This window comes from Perognathus longimembris, chromosome 3 (genome assembly GCF_023159225.1).
Source record: "Perognathus longimembris pacificus isolate PPM17 chromosome 3, ASM2315922v1, whole genome shotgun sequence".
Taxonomy (NCBI): Eukaryota; Metazoa; Chordata; class Mammalia; order Rodentia; family Heteromyidae; genus Perognathus; species Perognathus longimembris.
This window is the reverse complement of record NC_063163.1, coordinates 60,491,265-60,514,712: the sequence shown is the minus strand read 5'-3', so window position 1 is coordinate 60,514,712 and position 23,448 is coordinate 60,491,265. Positions and strand designations below refer to the sequence as shown.

The 23,448-nt window shown below is 35.2% G+C and overlaps 1 protein-coding gene and 1 long non-coding RNA gene across 4 annotated transcripts in view; both read left to right on the top strand.

Annotated features, from left to right (window-relative positions):
* Positions 1-21,538, top strand: part of Nup58 (nucleoporin 58) — a 37,293-nt gene extending 15,755 nt beyond the window's left edge. For 2 of the 3 annotated variants that reach the window (XM_048341632.1, XM_048341631.1), the window contains exons 7-15: positions 1,297-1,362; positions 1,592-1,766; positions 5,658-5,737; positions 7,638-7,756; positions 8,591-8,673; positions 11,660-11,861; positions 18,016-18,114; positions 19,520-19,615; positions 20,863-21,538. In XM_048341632.1, the coding sequence (XP_048197589.1) occupies positions 1,297-1,362; positions 1,592-1,766; positions 5,658-5,737; positions 7,638-7,756; positions 8,591-8,673; positions 11,660-11,861; positions 18,016-18,114; positions 19,520-19,615; positions 20,863-21,032 (1,090 nt within the window). In that variant the 3' untranslated portion in view covers positions 21,033-21,538. The remainder of the gene's footprint in view (positions 1-1,296; positions 1,363-1,591; positions 1,767-5,657; positions 5,738-7,637; positions 7,757-8,590; positions 8,674-11,659; positions 11,862-18,015; positions 18,115-19,519; positions 19,616-20,862) is intronic. The other variant, XM_048341633.1, reaches the window with a different exon arrangement.
* A 364-nt stretch (positions 21,539-21,902) lies between these two features.
* On the top strand, positions 21,903-23,247 carry LOC125348418. The gene is made up of 2 exons (XR_007210364.1): positions 21,903-22,520; positions 22,565-23,247. It is a non-coding gene; the product is annotated as an uncharacterized LOC125348418 (long non-coding RNA).
* Positions 23,248-23,448: the final 201 nt, after the last annotated feature.

The window sequence follows — 23,448 nt, the reverse complement described above, 5'->3', positions numbered from 1 at the left end:
GAGGTTCCAGCACACGCAACCATACTGGCTTGTTTGTTGAAAAGAGGCTAATTTAACCTCCTTACCCTCCATTCTCCAAGCTGGCCTCAAACTTTAACCCTTTCTTATCTTTGCCTCCCCTGGTAGCTGAGATTACAGATGCTCACTACCACATCCAGCCTTTCTGCATCTTTTTTACGTGTAAACTGCCACACATGACAGTAGCTTCATACATGTATGAAGATTGTTTTTATCACCAGTTATCATGACTATTTTTATTGCTAATTATATTTTCTCATCTAATTCCTATTACTTTTGTATATTTTAGCTTGTTATTAAGGGTAGTAGAGAGATTGGTTGAATATCCCTTATACAAAATATTTGGGGCCAGAAGTTTTTCCAGTTCTGATTTTTTTTTTCAGTTTGAAATGCTATTATAAAATTTATAAATTGAGCTTTCCTGATCCAAACTTTTAAGATAAAATGAGGAATCTAAGAGACTAAACTCTAGGGTTATGAAATCTAACTTCTAATTCCATTATAGTTAGCTGAGTTTAGTTGTTTCTGACTTCATTAATCATTTCTGATTCCCTTGTTATCCATTTAAATTGTATCCATTTAAATTGCATGTTAGAGAACAAAGTGAAGTTAAAAATAATGAAGTAATTTTGGCCTCTTTTATGAGTTTTTTTTTTTTTTGGCCAGTCCTGGGGCTTGGACTCAGGGCCTGAGCACTGTCCCTGGCTTCTTTTTGCTCAATGCTAGCACTCTGCCACTTGAGCCACAGCGCCACTTCTGGCCGTTTTCTGTATATATGTGGTGCTGAGGAATTAAACCCAGGGCCTCATGTATACGAGGCAAAACTCTTGCCACTAGGCCATATCCCCAGCCCCTCTTTTATGAGTTTTGTAGAAATTCATTGAACTTAATTAATGCTTTTAATATTTTCAAATTGAATAAAAATACCAGTTATAGAATCCTTGTAGAATCCTTCAGCCAGAACAAACTTCATTCAACGTCACATTCAATCTGTAGTATTTTCTGGTGTTAGCCATTTAATGTTAAGTGTTTTCAAATGTACATATAACACGCCAAGTCATCTTGGGTAAGAAATCTTAGTGTCAAATTGCTAAAATTACTTAACAAGCTAGGAATTATGTTTTTTTTCTTTTATAGAGAAGTTTTGAAATCACCTAAAGAAAGTACAAATGGAAAACATTGCTATAGTTTCTTATATTTTAACACGTGCTCTTGAGAAAACTCGCCTTCAGCTTTTTAAGTCTGGTTGTTTTTATGCATCTATTACTTCTTTCTTAGGGATAGTAAAGCGCTGAAAGATGAAAACCTCCCTCCTGTCATCTGTCAGGATGTGGAAAATCTCCAGTGAGTATGACATGGAATTAGATAATTACTATTGGAAGAATTCTGGAATCTACTTTAGGGGAAGCATCTCATCCTCTACATTTTTCTTCAGTTACAATTTATTGCCTTTAAAAATCAGAAAAATAGGGATTACTTAACTGCCATTCTATTATAAAGTATGTGAATTATAGGTAGATTTTTAGTTTCCATTTCTTAGTACACTTAAGTTCAGTTTTGTTTACTATTTTAGGAAATTTGTGAAGGAACAAAAACAGGTCCAAGAAGAAATTAGTAGAATGTCTTCAAAAGCAATGCTTAAAGTCCAGGAAGATATTAAAGCCCTGAAGCAACTTCTGTCATTGGCTTCCAGTGGACTGCAGAGAAACACCCTCAATATTGACAAATTGAAAGTAGAAACTGCCCAGGTATACCAATTTACAGCCATTTTACCATAGGATGCTTTGTACTTTTTTTCTAAAATGAGAATGGGGATTGCATAATTGTAAACTTTGGCACACATATACTACAAGAAATCTTGATCATTCATATAATGTTACTTGTTTTATTAAATATTACTGCATGAAACAGTATCCTAAGCAACTTTCATCTACTAACCTTGTTCAGTTTTCATGGCAGCTCTTTGATGTTATCTTCAGTATACTGTTATATACTGTTATCTTCAGTATACTGTTATATACTGTTACATACATCTTCAGTATACTGTTCAGTATACTGTATATAGTATACTGTTATCTTCAGTATATAAAAAACAAAAGATGAGGGAGGAGGTAACAAGTTCGACAAGAAATGTACTCACTGTCTTATGTATGAAACTGTAACCCCTCTGTATATCACTTTGACAATAAATAAATTAATAAAAAGTAAGTAGAGAACTTTGTCAATAAGTTGAGAAGTCTGGATTCAGACCTGGTACTGCAGCTCTCTACAGTTATGCCCTTAGCTATTTTGTTTCTTAAAGGTGGCTAAATTGATCTGTTACTGAAGAAGAAAACAATTGAAAAACATTTTATAAACTATCAGTTACTAAGTAGAAATCATGCTATGATTTGTAGTAAATTTGACTGACATGCTAGTCTTATTTAGATCCTAGTTAATAGAAATGGCAGAGGCCAGTATTCTGTCACTCCTATCTACATACTTTTCCCACTATGACACAATACAAAAAAATGTATCAAATAAGTTCTTAAGTAGGAACTTAAGTAGGATGATAAATGATTTATGTTTATATATTATAGTTAGGGAATATACTCCATTTTATCACGACAGTCTAGACATCTTTCCCTAAAGTCTGTGATCTGATAAGCATAATAATAATGCGTTTTTACTATAGTCTTGTTAAAATACTGTTTTAAGAAAAATTTAAAGGCGCTTTTTTCTTTAAGTTAAACCAGGGAATTTTGTTTTTGTCATGGGGCTTAAACTCAGGGCCTAGGTGTTGTTCCTGAGCTCTTTTTCTCAAGGCTAGTGCTCTACCACTTTGAGCCACAGCACCACTAGAGAATGTTTTAAATCTTTTTAATAACTTACTAAAATAGCTCTTCTAAACAAAGACATTTGCAGGAAGTTTTAATACTTTTTTTGTCTGTTAATAGGTTTCCTGGTCTCTTAAAAATTCTTTGGTAGTACAGTATTCCTTCTCCTATACAGTGTTTTCTTCTCCTTTATTTTCCCTTTATCAGCAGATAGATACTTTCTAGGAAAAGGTGTTAATTATGTTTTTAGACAAGAATATGGCACTAGAAAAATAATAGAGGGGCAAGTGTGAGAAGTGATTGCACAGTAGTACTTACTGTAATTAAAACTAGGTAACTCCATTGACAAATACACATGGAATCCCTTTGTATAGCAGACTTGTCTAATAGTCTTTAAAGATTAAAGAGCAATGGGGTCGTAAATAAAATGGTAAAAGATATAAGTAGAGCATAAAGATTGTAAAGGAAGAAGGCTAGAGACTACTTAAGGAATTGAGCTGAGTTTAGAAAACTAAAGGCTACATCAAAGAGATTTAAGTTTTTACTGTTATTGCCAACATTTAGGGATGGATACCTAGGATTTAGTGAATTACCAATTGAAAAAAGTATTAAGACTTTCTCCAGGGGCTGGGGATATGGCCTAGTGGCAAGAGTGTTTGCCTCGTATACATGAGGCCCTGGGTTCAATTCCCCAGCACCACATATACAGAAAATGGCCAGAAGTGGCGCTGTGGCTCAAGTGGCAGAGTGCTAGCCTTAGGCCCCCCCCCCCCAAAAAAAAAAAAAAAAAAGCCAGGGACAGTGCTCAGGCCCTGAGTCCAAGCCCCAGGACTGGCCAAAAAAAAAAAAAAAAAAAAGACTTTCTCCAGACCAAGGTGCTTATGGCTTACATATATATATATCACTAATTATTCAGGAGGCTGAGATCTGAGAATCAAAGTTTAAAGCCAGTCACAGCACACAAATCTGAGAGACTCTTCTCTCCAGTTAGCCAGTGTTAACTAGCGATGAAGGCATGGCTCAAGTGTTAGAGCACTAGGTATGAGTTCAAGCCCCAGTACCAGGCTTTATCAAAAAAAGAATCCCTCAAGCAGTTGTCAGTATTACTTGGTCCCAAAACATTTTGTTCAAATAAAGCTTTTTAAAGAGATAACAAGCAAATCTGTGTTGAAGGGCAATATAGACCAAAAATCAAAGTTTTATACACCTCATTGTTTGGCAAATAACATAACTAAGGAGGATGTGATATTAGTTCTTTTTGTGTGGAGTTGGGTGCTAAATGGCTTAGCAATACTTTATTGCTGTGTTTATTTGGTCATTCACTGAAATTTTTTAAAAATATGTACTGGGACTTTAGACATTAAGGACCAAAAGTTATCTAGGGTAGTCTAGGAAGAATTAGATCAACTTAAGTTGTATGTTCCATGTGTAAGATATGTTAGGGGCTCAGTGCTCATGTAGGTGTTCTTTTCATATAGAGAATGATAACTATGTTGAATCTTAAAAAGAAAACAGATAATGAGCAAAGTAGCAGTATGACGTAGGCATGCTGAACTGTCTGGAGTGTAACCTTGTAGGAGTCTGGATTTGGCAAAACTCAGGCTTGATGATCCAGACCTTTCTAGGGCATTTGTATGCAAATGAGAATTTAAGTAATCGGAAGTGCAAAGCCAAGTGTGCTGGGGGCTCATGCCTGTAATCCTAGCTGAAATCTAAAGATTGCAATTTTGAAGCCTGCCCAGGCAGGCTCTCATTACCCACCCAAAAAGTGGTAGCTCAAGCAGTACCAGGCCCTGAGTTTAAGCTTCAGAACTAGAGCGCGTGCGCGCATGCGCGCACACACACACACACACACACACACACACACACAGAATAGAGGTTGAAAAAAGACACTAAAATAGTGGTTGAAAAGCAGTGAAATGATAGGGGGATTTAAGAAAATAAATAATATTAATCTCACAAAGTGATTGGGTAGAACACAGAAACGGCACTGTGGAATAGAAGGCAGAAAATGGTTTGATATGTAAGCTTTTAAAACACTGGGCTGACTGTATTGAATCTTCAGCAATCCTAGCAATATGGCATTGGGAAATGTATGTGACTATAACTACATTTCTTCATAAGAACCATTATGTACTTACTGGGTCATTATTGAGGAGTAACCAAGATAATATAGCCTTTATTATAGGGTTTGAAGTATAAGCATCCAAATATTGTTGCCAACATCAGCTTACATGATTGTTTCTGCTTGCCTTTGTTTAAAATAGTGTTCTCTACTTTTGTATATTAAATAGAAGCATAGATTTTCATTTATAATTCTGTACAATTAAGTTCATGAATTGTACAGAATTCCACTCAGTTCTTTATATCAGCAGTTTATTAAGATTTTATCATAAAATTAGTTAAAAATTTGTCTTCTTTCGAAAGGAGCATGAACAATGCATAAAGCAGCTTCACCTTCCTCTTATTGAAGCATGAAGCTCTAGCTGGTATTTGAAATCTCTGTGCAGAAATAATTTTTTGTTTTTTTCAGTTGTGGGGCTTGAACTCTGGGCTTGGGTGCTGTCCCTGAGCTCTTAGCTTAAGGATAGTGTTCCATCACTTTTAGCTACAGCGCCACTTCCAGTTTTCTGGTGATTAATTGGAGCTATGAGTCTCAAGGCCTTTCCTCCCCTGGCTGGCTTTGAACTGCAATCCTTAGATCTCAGGCTCCTGAGTAGCTAGGATTACAGGGTTGAGCTACCAGTGCCAGCCAGAAACAGTGTTTTTAATTAGGTCTTAACTACCTTTTTTTTTTTTTTTTGTAAATCTCTGATATATTAGGAGTTAAAGAATGCTGAAATAGCTTTAAGAACCCAGAAAACACCACCTGGACTTCAACATGAAAATACAGCCCCTGCTGAGTAAGTTACTAGATTTTTCAAAACAAATGTTTCTCATTGTAAGAAAGCATAATAGGCTGAGGATATAGCTCAAGTGATTTGAGCATTGTCCTAGCAAGCACAGGGCTTTGAGTTCAGAGCCCAGTACCACAAGATTTTTAGAAGAAAGAAAGCAAAACAGTAATAATATGCAAGCTATGTATGTATTTCTAGTTTACTTTGTAGGAAAGCTGTAGTAATAATGAGTTTTACATGGGTTTTTAAATTTACTTCTTCTAAGAACCATAAGGCAGTAATTTATTATTACCATTTTACTGATGCATAAGTGAAGGCTGAGATTGGAACTTTGAACCATCTTTGATGATAATAGCTGGTATGTATCTGATGCTTACCCTTGTGGAGCAGTTCATTCAGTGCTGTCTTGCTGACCTCTGGTTACTATATTCACAAAACCTCCACAGCTGTGTATGCAGGAGGTGAGTGGTTGGTCTGTTGGATTCCTGGCCCTGTGTTTTTTCCCTTTTAGCTTTTTATTATGCTGCTATTTGGGAGAAAAGTCTCAAGAATAGCACAGAAGTTTTCTGTGTGACTTTCATCCAGGTCCTTTATATATGAACATTCTTACCATGCTTTGTGTTTTTGTTCTTTGTATACATTTTTTTCTTCAAAACAACTTTACAAGTACTTTATTGTATACTTCTTAAAAATTGGAATGATTGCATATCTACTAGTACAGTAACCAAAATAAGGAAATCTACAATGTTATCTTACTCAGACTAGTGTGTTATATGCTTGCACTATACTTCCTCTGACCTGTTCCTCACTGACAGCAGTGCTGCTTTCTCAAAAAGCTTTCATAGTTCTCATTTCTTATAGAAAGTATTCAGATTCCTCTTATTTACTATAAGAACTGTTAGTACTTGGTTATAAAATCTGATTGATATTACAATTTTTTTTGTTTTATTTTTTGCTAGTCCTGACCCTGAGTCTTGGACTCAGGGCCTGAGCACTGTCCTTGGCTTCCTTTTTTGCTCAAAGCTATCACTCTACCACTTGAGCCACAGAGCCAGTTGGGGCTTTTTCTGTTTATATGGGGTCTTGAGGAATCGAACCCAGGGCTTCATGCATGCAAGGCGAGCACTCTACTGCTAAGCCATATTCCCAGCCCTGATTAATTATTTTACATTTACAGAAAGTTGTAAAGATAGTACTTCTTTTCATATCTTCCCTTGCTTTCTTTTCCATAGTGTTAATGTGTTATGTAACTGCAGTATAGTTATCACAGTCGGAAATTAACATTGGTACAGTATTACTGATTAAAACATTGAACTTACTGAAATTTTACAGCTGTTTACACTAGTGTGCCTTTTCAGATCCTGTTGAGGGTTGACATTGCGTCTCTTTGTAATTTCTTAAATTATTTGTAATGGTTATTGAGTCCTTTCTTATTTTGGATGACCCTGTTTATTCTAAAGACTATTAAGTTATTTAGTATTACACCCATTAATTTGGACTTGTGTCCCATGTAGAGGATAATGATGTATTACTTTACAGTGTTTCTAAGTTTTTGCTTCTGTGATATGATCTCTGAGTTATTTTATCTTTAAGTAGTTATTCTATTTCACAGATCAGTTTGAGTACAGAACATCTTGTTGGAGATCACACATCATTTTCCCTCAACCCTCCCAAACCAAGCCCTCTCATCAACTTTTCTAGTTCCATAGTATGTGTATTGAATATTATGACTGCATTCTCCCTGACATCCTTTCTTCATTTGTCTCTCTTCCATAATATGTGAATTACATATCAAACTAAGTGAAAGACCACATTCAAAAGAATGCATTATATATTTGATATTTTGAAGATGAAGAAAACAATGTTTTTAAATTTTTTACCTGACTTATAAAATATATTTTTGTAGTTACTTCAGAATCTTGGTTCAGCAATTTGAAGTGCAACTTCAGCAGTACAGACAGCAGATTGAAGAACTAGAAAACCATCTTGCCACACAAGCAAATAATTCACATATAACTCCTCAAGGTAACATGTTTACTATGGAATTGCTTTGTGATAATACTATTATTTTATTGGTAAGAGAGTAATCTTTCATTGTATAGTAGGTATACTGTATTTCACTGTATGATTGTTTTGGTTAATTGTACTAGTACATAAACCATTATTCCACTTGTTAAGAAATATACACTAAAATACTTGTTAGTTGTTTTGAAGGGAAAGTGTACACAATTACAAATGTATTTTATTGGTGCCATTGTTCTTTTGATAATACCATTATTTCATTGGTAAGAAAGAGACTAAGCTTTCATTTTATAGTAGGTATACTATATTTCATTGTACACTAGTGGCTGTCTTAAACTACTTTAAGAAAATTCACTTAAAAGTCTTTGATTTCGGGCTGGGGATATGGCCTAGTGGCAAGAGAGCTAGCCTCGTATACATGAGGCCCTGGGTTTGATTCCCCAGCACCACATATACAGAAAACGGTCAGAAGTGGCGCTGTGGCTCAAGTGGCAGAGTGCTAGCCTTGAGCAAAAGGAAGCCAGGGACAGTGCTCAGGCCCTGAGTCCAAGGCCCAGGACTGGCCAAAAAAAAAAACAAAAAACAAAAAAGTCTTTGATTTCCCTGAAAATACAAAATATTGCATTATGAATGGTTAGTGTTGTGTCAAGGGCAGGTTCTAGGCTTGCCCCTTCTCAGATTACTGATACAGATGTACTTCTCTTAATCTACTTTATCTGTCAGCTTTTCAAGCATGGGAACATAGATGGAAGTTTTTCTCCCACACCAAAGTCAGGACTTGAGTAGTAGAAAAATAAAATGATTGCATTTATTTTACAATGAAATTTTCTTTTATAGATTTATCAATGGCTATGCAGAAAATTTATCAAACATTTGTAGCTTTAGCTGCACAACTTCAGTCTATTCATGAAAATGTTAAGGTAAGTGTTCATTGTCAATTCATACATCTGGATGTCTAGATCCAAGTGTTCATTTGAGAATACAGGTGGTCATGCTTACTACAGAAATAGTTCAAATTACATGTAAGTGAAAAGACTATTATAAACCTTAATTACACCCAATATAACCTTTGATAAATGTCTTTTTCAAAAAGATCAAGTGCCCAATACAATCTGTACATTGGGAATAATTTCCCCCATTAGTTTACATAGTCCCTCAGCATCATTTTTGGCATATTTGTTTTACCCAGCCTCTGCACCAAATTAATATTATATGTGTTTTAAATGTGTGTTGGCCATAACATTAAAAACTTAGTTATAACATTTCTTTGTTCTATTACTGTTATTATCTTTAGAACTACTGGTGTTTGAACTCGGCCTCATTTGACTTGCCTACTTGAGTAATACTTTACTACTTGAGCCATACCTTAAGCTTCATTTCTTTGATGTGAATACAGGATGCATTTAGTATTAATATTATGTGAATAATTTATGCTGATTTTTTTTTCTAGTTACTAAGGTTTGAACTAGGGGCTTCATGCTTTTTAGGTGCTTCACCAGTTAAGCCATACCTCCAAACCATAAGTATTTTGATCCTCAAGTACTGATATTAGTTTGAAAATGTTACTGAAGTAAGTGTTAAGTAGAAATATTTTTTTTATATCATCAAGCAAAAGTACACTTTTTCACATAAGCAAGTATAAATTCATGTCTGTGGTCCAGGAAATTCTTTAAAATTCAAAGCAGCTAAAAGCAAGTCTGAAACAATTGTATAGAACAGTTTAGATGAGCTTATCAGTATTTTAGAAGTTAACCATTTGAATTGGTTCATTTTTTAAATGATAGTGCATTTTAAACCTTTTGCTTTTACAAATCTGAAACATTAAGCCAAAATTTTAAGAATTTTTATTAGTTTCTTGAAAATTGAATCAGTCTATAATAAACCTTGTTTTAAATTGGCAAAGATGGACATAGTCACTTTAAAGTCTATTTTAGTTGTTATTATGGAAGTTTTCAAATAAACCCAAAAGTAGAACACCACTGTGAGGAGGGCAAAGGTAACCAACCCTACCTCACTCCATCCATGAGGATCATTAACAGCTTGTTGGATCAGTTCTACACTCTCAGCACAGAATTTTTCTTTCCTATGGCGCAAAGCACACCCTAGATACAGTGTACACATTTTAACAGTAGACTTTCTTTTCTCCAGTTGGAAAAGCATATGTTATTTGGTAACATGAGACTTTTATAAAACATAATAAACATAACCTGAATGTTTTATCTCTTCTGTTTGTTTTGTTTTGTTTTGTGCTGGTCCTGGGACTGCAACTCAGGGCACAGGCTCTGTCCTGAGTTTTTCTGCTCAAGGGTAGCACTGCTACAACTCCACTTCTAGCTTTTTTTAGTGCTTAATTAGGGAGAAGAGTCTCATAGGCTGTCCTGAGATTTCAGCCTCCTGAGTAGCTAGGGATTACAGGTGTGAGCCACTAGTACCTAGCTTACAGTTATTCCTCAGATTGATTTGCCTTTTACATGTGACTTGGTACTTCTTACAGCATATATATATATATATATAATTTTGCATATTCTTAATGTTTTGACTATACTATGTATTACAGATGTTCTTTTTTAATTTGGTGTCCTAAAGAACTTCTGCATTTAGATAACTAGGATTTCGGAAACTTTCTGTTACTTTATTGAATATGTTTTCTATGCCTTTAGTTTGCACTTTTTTTTCCTATGCTCATGAATTGTAAGTTTGATTTTTTTAGTTATGTCCCACGGTCTTTCTTGTTGCACTTATACCTTATTTTTCTTTGTTTATCTGAATGTTCTAAATTATCTACCTTATTTTCAAGTCTCGATACTCATGTTCATTTTCATCTTTATTAGCTATAGTATTAGCTAGCTTTTCAACAGAATTTTCAAGTTACTGGGCTTTTTCATTTCCAGTGTTTCAATTTCATTGTTCACATACTCTATCTATAGAATTCATCTTTATTGTCTTTGCATTACCTTTTAGCCTTCAGGTTAATTTATTTGCATTTTCTTGGAATTCATTCAGGTGTGTGTTTTTTTAAATGTCTTCTTTAATTACACTGGACATTCTTAATATTCTTGTTCATTGGCTTAATTTCATCTATGTCACTATCTTTCAGTATAATCAGGCAAAATCTTAAAATGTTCAGTAACTTATGTGAAATAGGATCATTTCTGTTAATAACTATAGTCATTGCCTATTTTGCATTGGATAACTTGGTTATTTTTCTGCCTCTAGGTATGCTAGCTCAATAATCCTCATTGTGTAATAATGAATCAGTAGTGATAGTGAGCTTTTATTATGTCCTCCACCCTCTCGGTGTGTACTTTAGCATGTGTCACATAGCTTTTTATAGAAAATGTATTTAACAAGTCTATATTTAATGCTGGCTTTCAGTCTATAAGTTCTGAAAAGGCTAGGCATTTGAGAGACAATTGCATGCAATGTAATACTTGGAGGTTGGGAATATGGCCTAGTGGCAAGAGTGCTTGCCTCCTCTACGTGAAGCCCTGGGTTCGATTCCTCAGCACCACATATATAGAAAAGACCAGAAGTGGCGCTGTGGCTCAAGTGGCAGAGTGCTAGCTCTCAGGCCCTGAGTCCAAGCCCCAGGACTGGCAAAAAAAAGGAAATGTAATACTTGATTGATATTATTCTGCTTGCCTGAAAGTTAATCTAACTTGTGGTAAATCTCAAAACCAGTATATTTTAGGTGGCATATTGTAAGATATATATGGCAAAATGGGGAGTGGTGGTGCTCTCACACTCAAGACTTCTTGCATTAGTATATATTGCTTGCCCCGTAATTTACAATTTACTGCCATAGGAACAATTGAAGTGCTGTATTTGATAAATTATCTCTGTTTGGTGCATTTTCTTGTTATCATCAACATGGAAGTTGAATATGTTTTTCCCCCACTTCTTCAGGTGCTCAAGGAACAGTACCTTGGCTACCGGAAAATGTTCTTGGGAGATGCTGTAGATGTGTTTGAAGCCAGGCGAACAGAAGCTAAGAAGTGGCAGAATGCACCCAGAGTTACTACTGGACCCACCCCTTTCAGCACCATGCCAAATGCAGCAGCCGTTGCCATGGCTGCAACACTTACACAGCAGCAACAGCCTGCTACAGGTCTGAATGCATTCAAGTTATAGCTTCTTACTGTTCAAATGCAGAGCATTTATGTGCAGTTTTATATAAGTCTTCCTTTTGTGTGAGCACTGATAACAAGTTTCTATAAGTAGCTGTTACAGTACAATCCAAAAATTGTGATAGACACAATTATAAACATACCTGACAAAAAAATGCAGGGTAGTCTAGCAATAATTATATATCAGATATTGGATATTGTGACTTTACATAATGTTTGCTGTATTGCTATAAAAGCCCTATAGAACATGGTGTTTCACTACTGAATTACACTTAAGAATAGCATTAGATTCTAAAATTGTGATTGTATCATTTATTGTTTTAAAATGAGAGCTCATCCATCCATATGTTGCATTCCCATGTGTGACATTGGTAGATGGTGCATTTTCATTTTCCCTACATGACTGCACCATGCCCACATTCAGGGTGTTATTCAACTGACGAGGTGTGAAAAAGATCTTAACACTTATTTGTATGTATTTTGTCTGGAAATAATACAGACCCTCTAAACCAAATTTGGAAGAAGATACATGCTAGACTTATTTCTTCTCATATTGAGTGACATAGTGGCAAAAGCAGGAAGATTTTGTTTTGTCTTGTTGGCCCTGGGGCCTGAACTCAAGGCCTGGGCGCTATCCCTGAGTTGTTTTGTTGTTTTGTTTTGTTTTACTCAGGGCTAGTGTTTTACCTCTTGAGCCACAGTTCCACTTCTGACTTTTGGGGATTTATTGGAGAGAAGAGTCTCAAAGACTTTCCTGCCTGGGCTGTTTTTGAATCTCAATCCCCAGATCCAAGTCCACTGACGCCCAGCTGGGAAGATGCTTGAGAAGTGGATTGTATATAAAGTAGCATCCAGGAAGCTGGGCAGATAATTAGTGAAATACTGGAAAGCAGGTCCCCTTCAGTCCCAGTTTAGTTCCACTTCTAATTATAAAAATATTATTCATTGTGTAGTTTTACAGGGTTTCATTTGATCTATTGTCCCTTTTATCAGGCTTGAAGTTGGTCATAGGAAAATGTAGTTTTAGTGGGTATGGAATTTTTTGTCCTTTCATCATTTATAAATTTTTCAGTGTGCTTATTTATTCTGTAGCATGTGTCCTCTAAGTAGTCTGTGTAATCCAGTAGTAAATTATAGTACAAAGGAAGTTTTTAAAAATCCATGTTTAAGGGCAGGGAATGTGGTTTAGCGGTAGAGTGCTTGCCTAGCATGCATGAAGCCCTGGATTTGATACCTCAGCACCACATAAACAAAAAACTGGAAGTGGCACTGTGGCTCAAGAGGCAGAGTGCTAGCTTTGAGCAAAAAGAAGTTAGGGACAGTGTTCAGGCCCTGAGTCCCAAGCCCCAGGACTGGCAGGGGGGGGAAAAAAAAGGTATTTAAATTGCATTCAGGTTGTCTGTACTAAAGAAGCATTTCTGGACACTTAGCAGTTTGAATCCTTTCATGTTTGGAGCTGATATCATTGTCTTGCCATCAATGAAGGGCTGATGATAGATTTTTGCCAAATCCTCTGTATTCCATGGCTGGACCATGTGAATAGGAGCTAACATAGGCAGTATCTAGATGCTCTGTATCTGGCTGGAATATAGGGTATACTCTCCAGCATGGAGGGAAAAAGACATTATGAAATTGGTTGCTCTGAAGAATCCCTCAAATAATTACTATTATCAGTTCTCATGATTATAATCAAACCAACTTTAGTGCCATTTTACTTTTTTAAAGCCAGTATTCATCCTAAAATAGATCAGAAGGCATGGGTTGGAATGTTTATTAAAATTAATTGGTTTCCTTGAATATATAAAACGAGAAAAGTCAGTCATCTGCACTGTTGTGTTGTACATGACTATACTATAGTGAATAGCCAAACTTTTAAATGAAATCACTTGTCAACTTTTCTTTTTTAACTTTCTTGTGTAGACTGTTTCATCTTGAGAAGTTTGTAGGCTTTCACTCATATATTTTTGGCTAACAGATATGAGGAAAAAAGTCTATAACGATAGTGCTGACTTTGTGCTAAGTTTAAGGGTTACAAAGATAGAGATATAGGTAGGATCTTTGTTGTGTGGTAGGTAGAGAACATGTGAACATTTGCTTGGTTTGGAGTAATCATTCCAAAGAGCCCTTTGATTAAGTTGTGTGTTTTAATTTTGGTAGACACTTTTGCCAGGTAGGTGTGTGTGTGTGTGTATGTGTGTGTGTACACATGTGTACTGAGGCTTGAACTCAGGGCCTTACACTCTTCACTTGGCTTTTTCCCCTCATGCTGGAACTATACCACTTGAGCCATGCCTCTAGTTCCAGCTTTTTGGAGATAAAAGACTTGTGGATTTGTCTGCCCAGAATGGGTTAGAACTGAGATCCTTAGATCTCAGCCTTCTGAGTTACTAGGATTATAGGAGTGAGCCACAGCTTGCTAGGCCATTTACTGCTCCTAGTATGCTTGCAATTTTAGAGTCTACTTAAATGGCAGGAACTGAAATTCATCAACCTACAAAATCTTTAGATGTGTTTTCAGATTAAGAATATGAACAATAGAGGTAACAATTTTGTATTATGGCTCTCTTTTCCCTTTTTTTTGCCAGGATCATTTGGATATTTATAACAGCATTACAGACCATGCAGAACTCTCAGTATAGGCAGCTGATAAGAAACATTACATGTCTATTCTGTTGTGTACCAAATGACTTTGCTAGTCCATTCCCTTTAAGCCTTCCCATTCACAGTGTCAGTTGTGAGTCACAGTCATGTCACCGTGATTGTGAGGTTCACAGGCTCTGGTAGGTAATGACTTCATGAGTATTACCACTTAGTGATGCCCCTATTTGTTGCATCTTAAATATGTGCCCAGGGAGTTAATCCCTCATGGATTTTTTTTAAATGCCAGTAACAAATTTAAATCATTTAGATGAAGCTAGGTAGAGCTTCTACACTTTTTATTTGCCTGTGGTGATCTGTATGAAATGTAAGTTATTAGAGGAGTTTTGGTTTTACTTGCATGTAGATTTTTATTTCACTAATGTAAATGGGGATAAATTAACCTTTCTTAGACTTGCCATTTGAAAGTAATTACTCTGTTGTTGGATGGACTTAATGACACAGACCCTTCAATTTTTTTTGTTTTTGTTTTTTTGGCCTTTAGTGGGACTGGGGCTTAAACCCAGGTCTTGGCATGTGCTTAGCACTTACTCTACCACTAGCTACACCTCCAACCCCCAGTTCTTTCTTAGTGAGAAAAATATACCATAGGGGTTAGGCCTTTGTGATTTATGGCTGTTTGTTCTGAAGCAGGAATTGATGAAAAACCAGCAGTGAAATGAGCATCTATCTGTGGATAAGTTACATGTTAGTGGATCTTGAGTACACCGGTCTCCAAGTGTTTCTCAAGCATCCTAAAATGCTTAGACTCTCACATTAGACTTTTCAGTATATTCTTAATTTAGGATAGGTTTTTGTGTTTCATTTTGTTTTTCAAGCAGTGTCATCCTAGGGTTGGGTTTTTGCTGTAGTGTTTGACACTTCAAAATTCTTGATGTTTACATAATAAGATTTTTCTCATGTGACTTAGCTGCTGTTTTAAAGAGAGCTGAGACATCTGTGAGAAATTTCTGCTTTCTAGCTTTTTGTGAAGGTTTGGACATTTAAGGTATAGTGTTAAATAGGAGCCTTTTAACATTTTAGTTTCTTGTGGTTTTGTGGTTTTCTTGTATTTAACAACCAAAGGAACATTCCCCACTAAGTCAGTAAGTAAAAATTTTCAAATTGGAAGAAGGGCATTTTTGGTGTTAGGGGGAAAAATTATTTTAAAAGATCACATAGGAATTAATTGCACTAATTACATTAGGCAAGTTTGGTGATTGTGGAAATTTTTTTTAAAGAAAAGTTAGCACTTTAATCCTTTTTCTGTGACTGCAGTTTTACATTTAAGAAAGTAGAATTTATTCTGGCAAATATGAAGTACAGTGCTAAACTTGATTTTGTTGTTTGTGACTCTATCATATGGCAACTTTTGTAAAATGTTACTCTATGTGAAGATTCAATTTAAGCAATCATTGAAATATATTAATTGGATTTTGTGCATGAAACTAAGAGCCTCTCATTAAATGAGTGAGTATTCAAATCCCAAGCATACTTGAATTGTTTACATAACTTTTGCCTAAGGTATTTAAAATTCTGCTTTCAAATAGTGAAATATACATACATACATATATATATATACACACACACACACACACATATATATATATGGTGACCAGAGTATAATATATGCTGATACTTTGGCATGAGAGCTATTTACCATGAGTTTTTACTATTTAAAAATGTTATACATTTGCCTACTAGTTTTATAAATAATGTTGCCTTCAGAATTTGTGTGAAGGTACAAAGCTCAGAATATTATGTATCTCTTGTGCAATGGAAAGTCTTGTCATGATTAGTCTTGAGATCCTGAATATAATGATTAGAGAAACTGTTCTGTTGCTCTTCAAATCAGACCCATCCACAACAAAAAGCATGCTATTTGGGTAACTCATGACCTGTAAGGCTGAGGGCTGTGGTGTACATTATTCTTTAGGGTCTTCCACCAGCAGTGCCTCCTGTAAACACGTGAATCTTAAGTCTTTCAATGTAAAAGAAACTGGACATGTGTTTTCTACATATTATTTTTGTTAGAAATAAGAAAATGATATGCTTAGTTTCTTTTTCCTATAGTAACATTTTACAAAAGAGCTGCTAGGCAGGTATTTATTCTCAAATCAATCTCAAACTGGATGTAACATTTAAATTCTTTTTTTAATTTATTTTTCTAGGAGTAGTATAAAAACTCTGGCTGCTATTAGTCGTTCTTTATTTTCTGGATAAAAGCTATGTGGAAAGTCCAGTTTTTGTCCCAGAGTAGCAAATTGTAGTTTCTCCTCTTTTGTTGTTTTTTTTCTTAATGCTTTATAATTTTACACTACCTTTTGAATATACAAACCTCATTCTTCATTGAACAACTTGAAGGCTTCAATTTCTTTTAAAATTTAAATGTTGATATGTGTATTACTTTGGCATTCCCTAAACTTTGAGATGCACTGGTCACTGTGCTTGAAAAAGACAAGACTGAAGATTGTACTATTAAACTTATTAATTTTCATAAATTATTTATCAAATGAGAGATTTTTAGATTTTTGTATTCTGCTTAGTTAAAAAAAAATAGTTACAAAAAGGGGCAAGTAAGTTTGATGCTATTCTTGACAAACAAACTCAGCCAAAATCTTTAAAGTAGCAGATGGGAAAAGGATGACAAGTGGCTCTGTATCTGAGTACATTTTCCAGAATGTTGGAAAGGAGCTTCTGAAATGAAGTTGTGAATGTATTCGATCTGTCAAGGTGCGCAGTGGTGCCTTTTGTAAATGTTCATTATCATTTAATCAGGTGATACGTGGTGTGATGTAGCAGAACATAAGAATAGAACTCAATTATCACTTTTTGTGAACAAGTTGGAACTGTCATGTTATTGTGTAATTGGTTTGCTTTAAAATGAACAATAAATATAATAAAATTAAACATTGTCTTGTTTTTTATCTATTTATTATAAATTTCATTTATATATCATGTAGGAGAATCATGCCTAGTTTTTTGGGTACTTTTATGAATTAACATAGTTTTGCCATGGTTAGTGTCAATCTCTGGATCAACTGATACTTGACTTTAGCACTAAGGAGCTTGTTTTTAAAAAATAAACGTAAACACCACCTAGTTTTATCAGAAGACAAATTGAGAGATGTACAATAGTTGTAGATCTACCTAAAAGAACTATAATTCCTGATACATTCAAGACTTCAGGTTTATATAGTCAATTAAACTAATATTTTTCATTGTGGTAAGCCTCTTATAATTGAATTCTTCTAGGCAGGTTTGTTCAAAAACTTTTTTGAGGTGGTAGGTAAATTACTTGGGGCTGATAAGTTAGGTCAGAAAGACATCTTGAAAACAGCAGTTGTAAAATAGAATTTGTTCAAAGTAATCTCTGTTCTATTTTAAAATAATTTGGTAAAGAAACTTTTAATCTTGAAAGAGTAAGGCAAATTTGTTTCCCCCCATTTTTTTTTCTTTTTCTTTTCTTTTCTTTTCTTTTTTTTTTTTTTACACCAGGGCCACAGCCATCTCTGGGAGTTAGTTTTGGAACGCCATTCGGCTCAGGTATTGGTACTGGCTTGCAATCAAGTGGCTTAGGTTCTTCAAACCTCGGAGGTACACTTTAACTTTTCTAATGTTTCATTGAACTATTGTTTCATTGATAGCCTGTTTTTAAAAATAGTTCTAAGAGGGTCTGCTGCTATTTTGGACATTAAAGTTCCATCTAGCAAAAATGATTCTCCAAACATATTCATTGCTTTTAAGAATCACTTCATCTTTTGGGATTAAAAAATACAAAAATGCATTAAAACTAAGTGGTGGGAGGGATGTTTCTATTCTCCACTCAGTGTACTGAAATGAACTTGAGAATTCCTTACCTTTAACTGAATTTTTAGAATTTTGTAGTCTTAATGTTACTTTGGACTTCAATCTATTTCTGGATGATTTACATTGTCTCTTCTACCCCTCAAAATGAGACTAAATAGGGAATTAACTGATTTTTGTTATAAAGTAAATAGCATGACTTCTGTCCATTTCTAAGAACTTTGGGCAGATCTGACTATATACATACTTACAGGCATGAGTTGAGCTTATTTTAATTCATAAATTATTAAGGTAAGTTTTCTACAAAAACTCATGCTAAATAGAAATTGTTCACAATTCTTTTATGCGGATAATTTAGCATTAATTGTATTTGACAGTCACATTGTAGTCTGATGACTAAGGTTTACTTATTTCCACTAAAATAGAAGAGACCCTGAAGCTATCATGATGATTCAATATAGACTCTGTCCTATGACTAGAATCATGGCAGGCAGCCCAATTCCTATGATCTATTATGTAACCTAGTTTGCCATTGTATTTTTTTTAAGAGTTAAAGACACATAACTCAGTGTCAATCACAGTGTAACCTACAAAGAATTTAAATGTGTTCATATAGACCACATGGGGAATTAACCTTTAAGTACCTAGGCTCTGTAAGTAAGTAGATTTATTTTAAAATATTTAAATGGTAATAAAATAAGGAAAAACACACCCCATTCCAAGTTAGCCACTATTAACTAAAGATGGGCACATGCTCAGAAACTATTGGGATGGAATTGACTTGCAGTGAATGGCTTTTCTGTAGTTAGGCAGTTTCTCAAAGGTTAAGACTATTAAAAATGTTTTGACAAAAAGAATAAAATTATCCTGTGATACTAATATTTACAGTGTGCATGTCATGCTTGTTTATGAATTTAGTCAGTCTTCATTTTTCAGAATAAATACCCCTCAAGTAAATATATCTGTAACTATCCAAAATCATATTTGGATAGTCAATGACATTTCTAGCATATTTGCAAGAAATGTATCAAAAGTTTAGTACTTTTAAGGATTTTGGAGAGAACACTCAACACTGTATTTATTTGGCCTTCTCAGCATATATATTGTATTAGACTTTGGTAATTTTGGTTTGACTTGTGTCCTTTAACCTTTGTTTTATGTACCATTGTATATTTTTCTATTACCCTTCCACCAGGATTTGGAACTAGCTCTGGTTTTGGATGCAGCACCACAGGGGCCTCCACATTTGGATTTGGAGCAACAAATAAACCCTCAGGAAGTCTTAGTGCAGGTTTGTGTGCTCCTGCCTGAGTTCCAGGCAGATCTCAAGGTGCAAATCATGGAAAATGCGTGTTGTGATTTCAAATAACGCTGAAAGATCCCTGGGTGAGGCATGCAAGCCTAAGTGATAATACAGCTTTCTCTCAGAAAATAAAGGGCAGATGTATAGACTCTAATAAGACTTCTTATTTTTACTTACTAAACATTAACACCTCTTAACTAAATGGAAATTCGTTTGATTTCTAGAAACTAACTCATGGTGAGTTTTCTTCTCATTATTGTGAAAATGAACCCATCATTGTGACAGTTTAATCTAGCCTTTTTAGTTGTTATTATATATCCAGAAGAACCATATTTAATCCAAAGAAATGTTCTTTGGCTAAAAATCTGTCTTGTTTTTAAGAATACAACAACCTTACAAATGATCATTCATTTGGTTCATTTCATTTTTGAAATATGTATAATCTGTTGTCTTAGTAGAAAATTTCTAAATTTTGTCTGCTCTTTCACTTACCCTATATTTGTAAATGACTTGTTTTAATGTGCAATGCATAGGGCTAAATAGCATGTTGAAAAGAATGGCAAGAGAGTGTTAAAGATATGTTTAAACTTAGAGAATTTGGAGGAAATTACACTTATTTCTAGAGCTTAAAATCAGTGGTTCCAAGGAGTAGTAATACAGAATTCATTGGTTTCGTGACTATAAACTAAATATTGTGTTAGCTTCTGTGGTAGCCATAGGACCTGGTCTTAATTATGTTAAAGCTCTTATAATCACAGCAATAAGTATTGACTGATTTTTGATGGACTCATTGTCCTGAGCACTGTGAGCCAGACCTTCCCGGTAGGCTTGGGATACAGGAGTGGGTCCAGATGTGATTAAAGTCTCTTCTGCTTGATGCTAAAATATTCCTGGTGGGGCTAAGGAGGAAGATGCTTTGACATAGTAGAAAAGATTTTGGCACCTTGAGCTTTCCTGTAGATTGCAGTTGCTGGTGCTATAGTTTCTCTGGGCTTGCATAACTAAACTTCTGTCTCAAGGTGCCACTTAGTTGTTCACTAAATTATTTTCCTGCAAAATTCTTTGTGTTCTAACATGGAATCTAGAGGCCTAGAGTGTTTGTTATTCTTAGAAACTATACTTTCAGGTAGAGAAAAAAAATTATTGTTTATTCCCACTTTTCATATTTGGGTTTTTTTGTTTGTTTGGTTTGTGATTTAACTTCTGATATGAATATTTTCTTCCCCAAACATAAGGCTTTGGCAGCTCAAGTACATCTGGGTTTAACTTCAGCAATCCTGGCATCACGGCATCAGCTGGTTTGACATTTGGGGTGTCCAATCCTGCCTCTGCAGGTTTTGGAACAGGAGGACAACTCCTTCAGCTGAAGAAGCCTCCAGCTGGAAACAAAAGAGGAAAAAGATAAACATGGGTGGATATGTTGAGAGAATCCTTAGCAGGGTTGTTCATTCTATGAATCTATTTTTCTAATGATGCAGTAATTGAATTGCATCCCAGATTTATAAAGTTTTGATATTTTCCCTCTCTGGAATTGGAACTTTGTCACACTGAATATCATCTTTCTTGTAAATTTAAAATACAGTTGTATTTTTTTCATTGTTTTTGATTCTCCATGTAAGAAATGTTCTGATTACATTACTGATTGATAGTGGTAAAAGAGCCATTAACCTAAATCTAGAATTTAACCTAGTGTTGATAGTGGTGTTTGTTGATAAGGTTTACATTATGTGAATATATGCACATTGGTTTCTTACACAGATGGTATGAACTCTAGGGCCTATACTAGAATTAGTTTGTTCCTTGAAAAGGCTTTTTTTGAACTACACTGCAGGGCATCTTGTGAATATGTAAGTAATTACATACAGAATAGTGCACACAATTGTGTGTGCATATAAAAATATAATTACATACAACTTTTGCCTCCGACTGTTCCCCTTTTCTAAGAGTAGTCGTTTTCACTTTTAAAGCTTCATATCCTCAATGCTTGTAGAATGGATCACCTAGAGTTACTCTGTCACTTCAGGTTTTTGCAAGACTTTTCATAGTTATTGCCATAAATATGTACTCAACTTCACTGCCCCAAGTCTCTCCATTTTTTTTTGGGGGGGGGGCCAGTCCTGGGCCTTGGACTCAGGGCCTGAGCACTGTCCCTGGCTTCTTCCCGCTCAAGGCTAGCACTCTGCCTCTTGAGCCACAGCGCCGCTTCTGGCCGTTTTCTGTATATGTGGTGCTGGGGAATCGAACCTAGGGCCTCGTGTATCCGAGGCAGGCACTCTTGCCACTAGGCTATATCCCCAGCCCCAAGTCTCTCCATTTTTGTCTTGACCTTAACCTTTAGCAGCTACTCCAAATGAGGAATGCTGTAAGACTCATCTACCAGATTACAGCAAACTTTGATTACCCTGTATATCCTGATATTACTGCTAGGAGATCTTGTTTCCCTCTCATGAGATGGAACTTCAGAAGCATGTTTGAACTCCAGTCTGGTGTTCTGGTGCAAAGAGCTATTAAGCCAAACTGAATCTATGCAGGTAAAGGGTGCACTGTTACTTCAGCGAGAACTTTTCTAGCTGTTCTAATACAGAGTTCCTTCTTAAGAGGGCTATTGCTGTTGACACCAAATGGAATGACTTCTCAGCCTTGTGATGTCTTAAGTGAATGCCTAATTTGGAATAGAGAAAGTATTTTAAGAAAGAAAACTATCCTTTTTAGCAAACTCCTTCCTGGTTTTAACAATGAACAGAGCTCCAGATAGCACATAGCTTGTCAGGTTGCATCTGTGTAATATTTGTCTATGTTATTATTAGTGGTGTTGAGTGCATGAGAACACTCGAAAATGAGAACCCTTGGAAAGAAAACTGCCTTAGCTGTGATTCCAGAGAGATACCATTAGGTAGACCTGTTTCCCTAGCTGTGATTCCAGAGAGATACCATTAGGTAGACCTGTTTATCTTGAGGTGCAGTTTTCAGATAGGATATAAACACAGAAGTCCATTGGAAACAGTTTAATTTCTTACATAGAAGGTTTGTACATAATGTGCATCAATGAATATTTTCAGAATTGTTTTCCCCAAGGCACCTTTGTTTTTCTAAAATAGGTATGGTGTATATAAGTATGCACACACATATATATTTTTAGTGTAATGTTAGTTAAGTTTGATTATAAAAGTGGTGTCAAGTCTTTTATTTCTCTATTTAGCAATGATAACTGTTTGAATTGATTTTTGTTTTGCATCTTTATGCATTAAGATTAGGAAAATTATTTGTCTCTGAGCACTCAACTTGTTTTTATTGTTGCTGTCTCTAATACTTCAGTCCCCAAATCCAGATTATGGGGGAGGTTAGAAATGAACTGTGATCTTTGTGTTTTCAATTACTGTCAGAGTTACATGCATAGTTAAACTTTTTTTTAAGGACATTGTATTGTGTTGCAAAAATATGAATATTTATATTTCTTGATGTTTTTTGTTTATATGCTTTGCATTTTCATATGTTGAACCACTGGAAATCTGTAACAGAGTAATTTGTGATAGGAGTCTGAGTGTGTTGTTAACCGTCTTGTCTTCACTTTGTCCAGTGCCTATTATGGAAACAATAAAATCTATTGTGTCAGTTGCTTTAAAATTTTATAGGTGTCAATAGTTGTTCTTACTATGTAATTTTATAATTGCCTTTTTATTCTCTTTGGTTGGTTTTTGTTTCCTAACACTATAGTGACTCGTATATCTTGCTTGCTGTTTTTTTCTGACCAAAAACTGAATACAAGACAGTGAGATCTTTGTCACTTGATTTTTGTCTTCTAAAAGTGGCAAACACTAAGG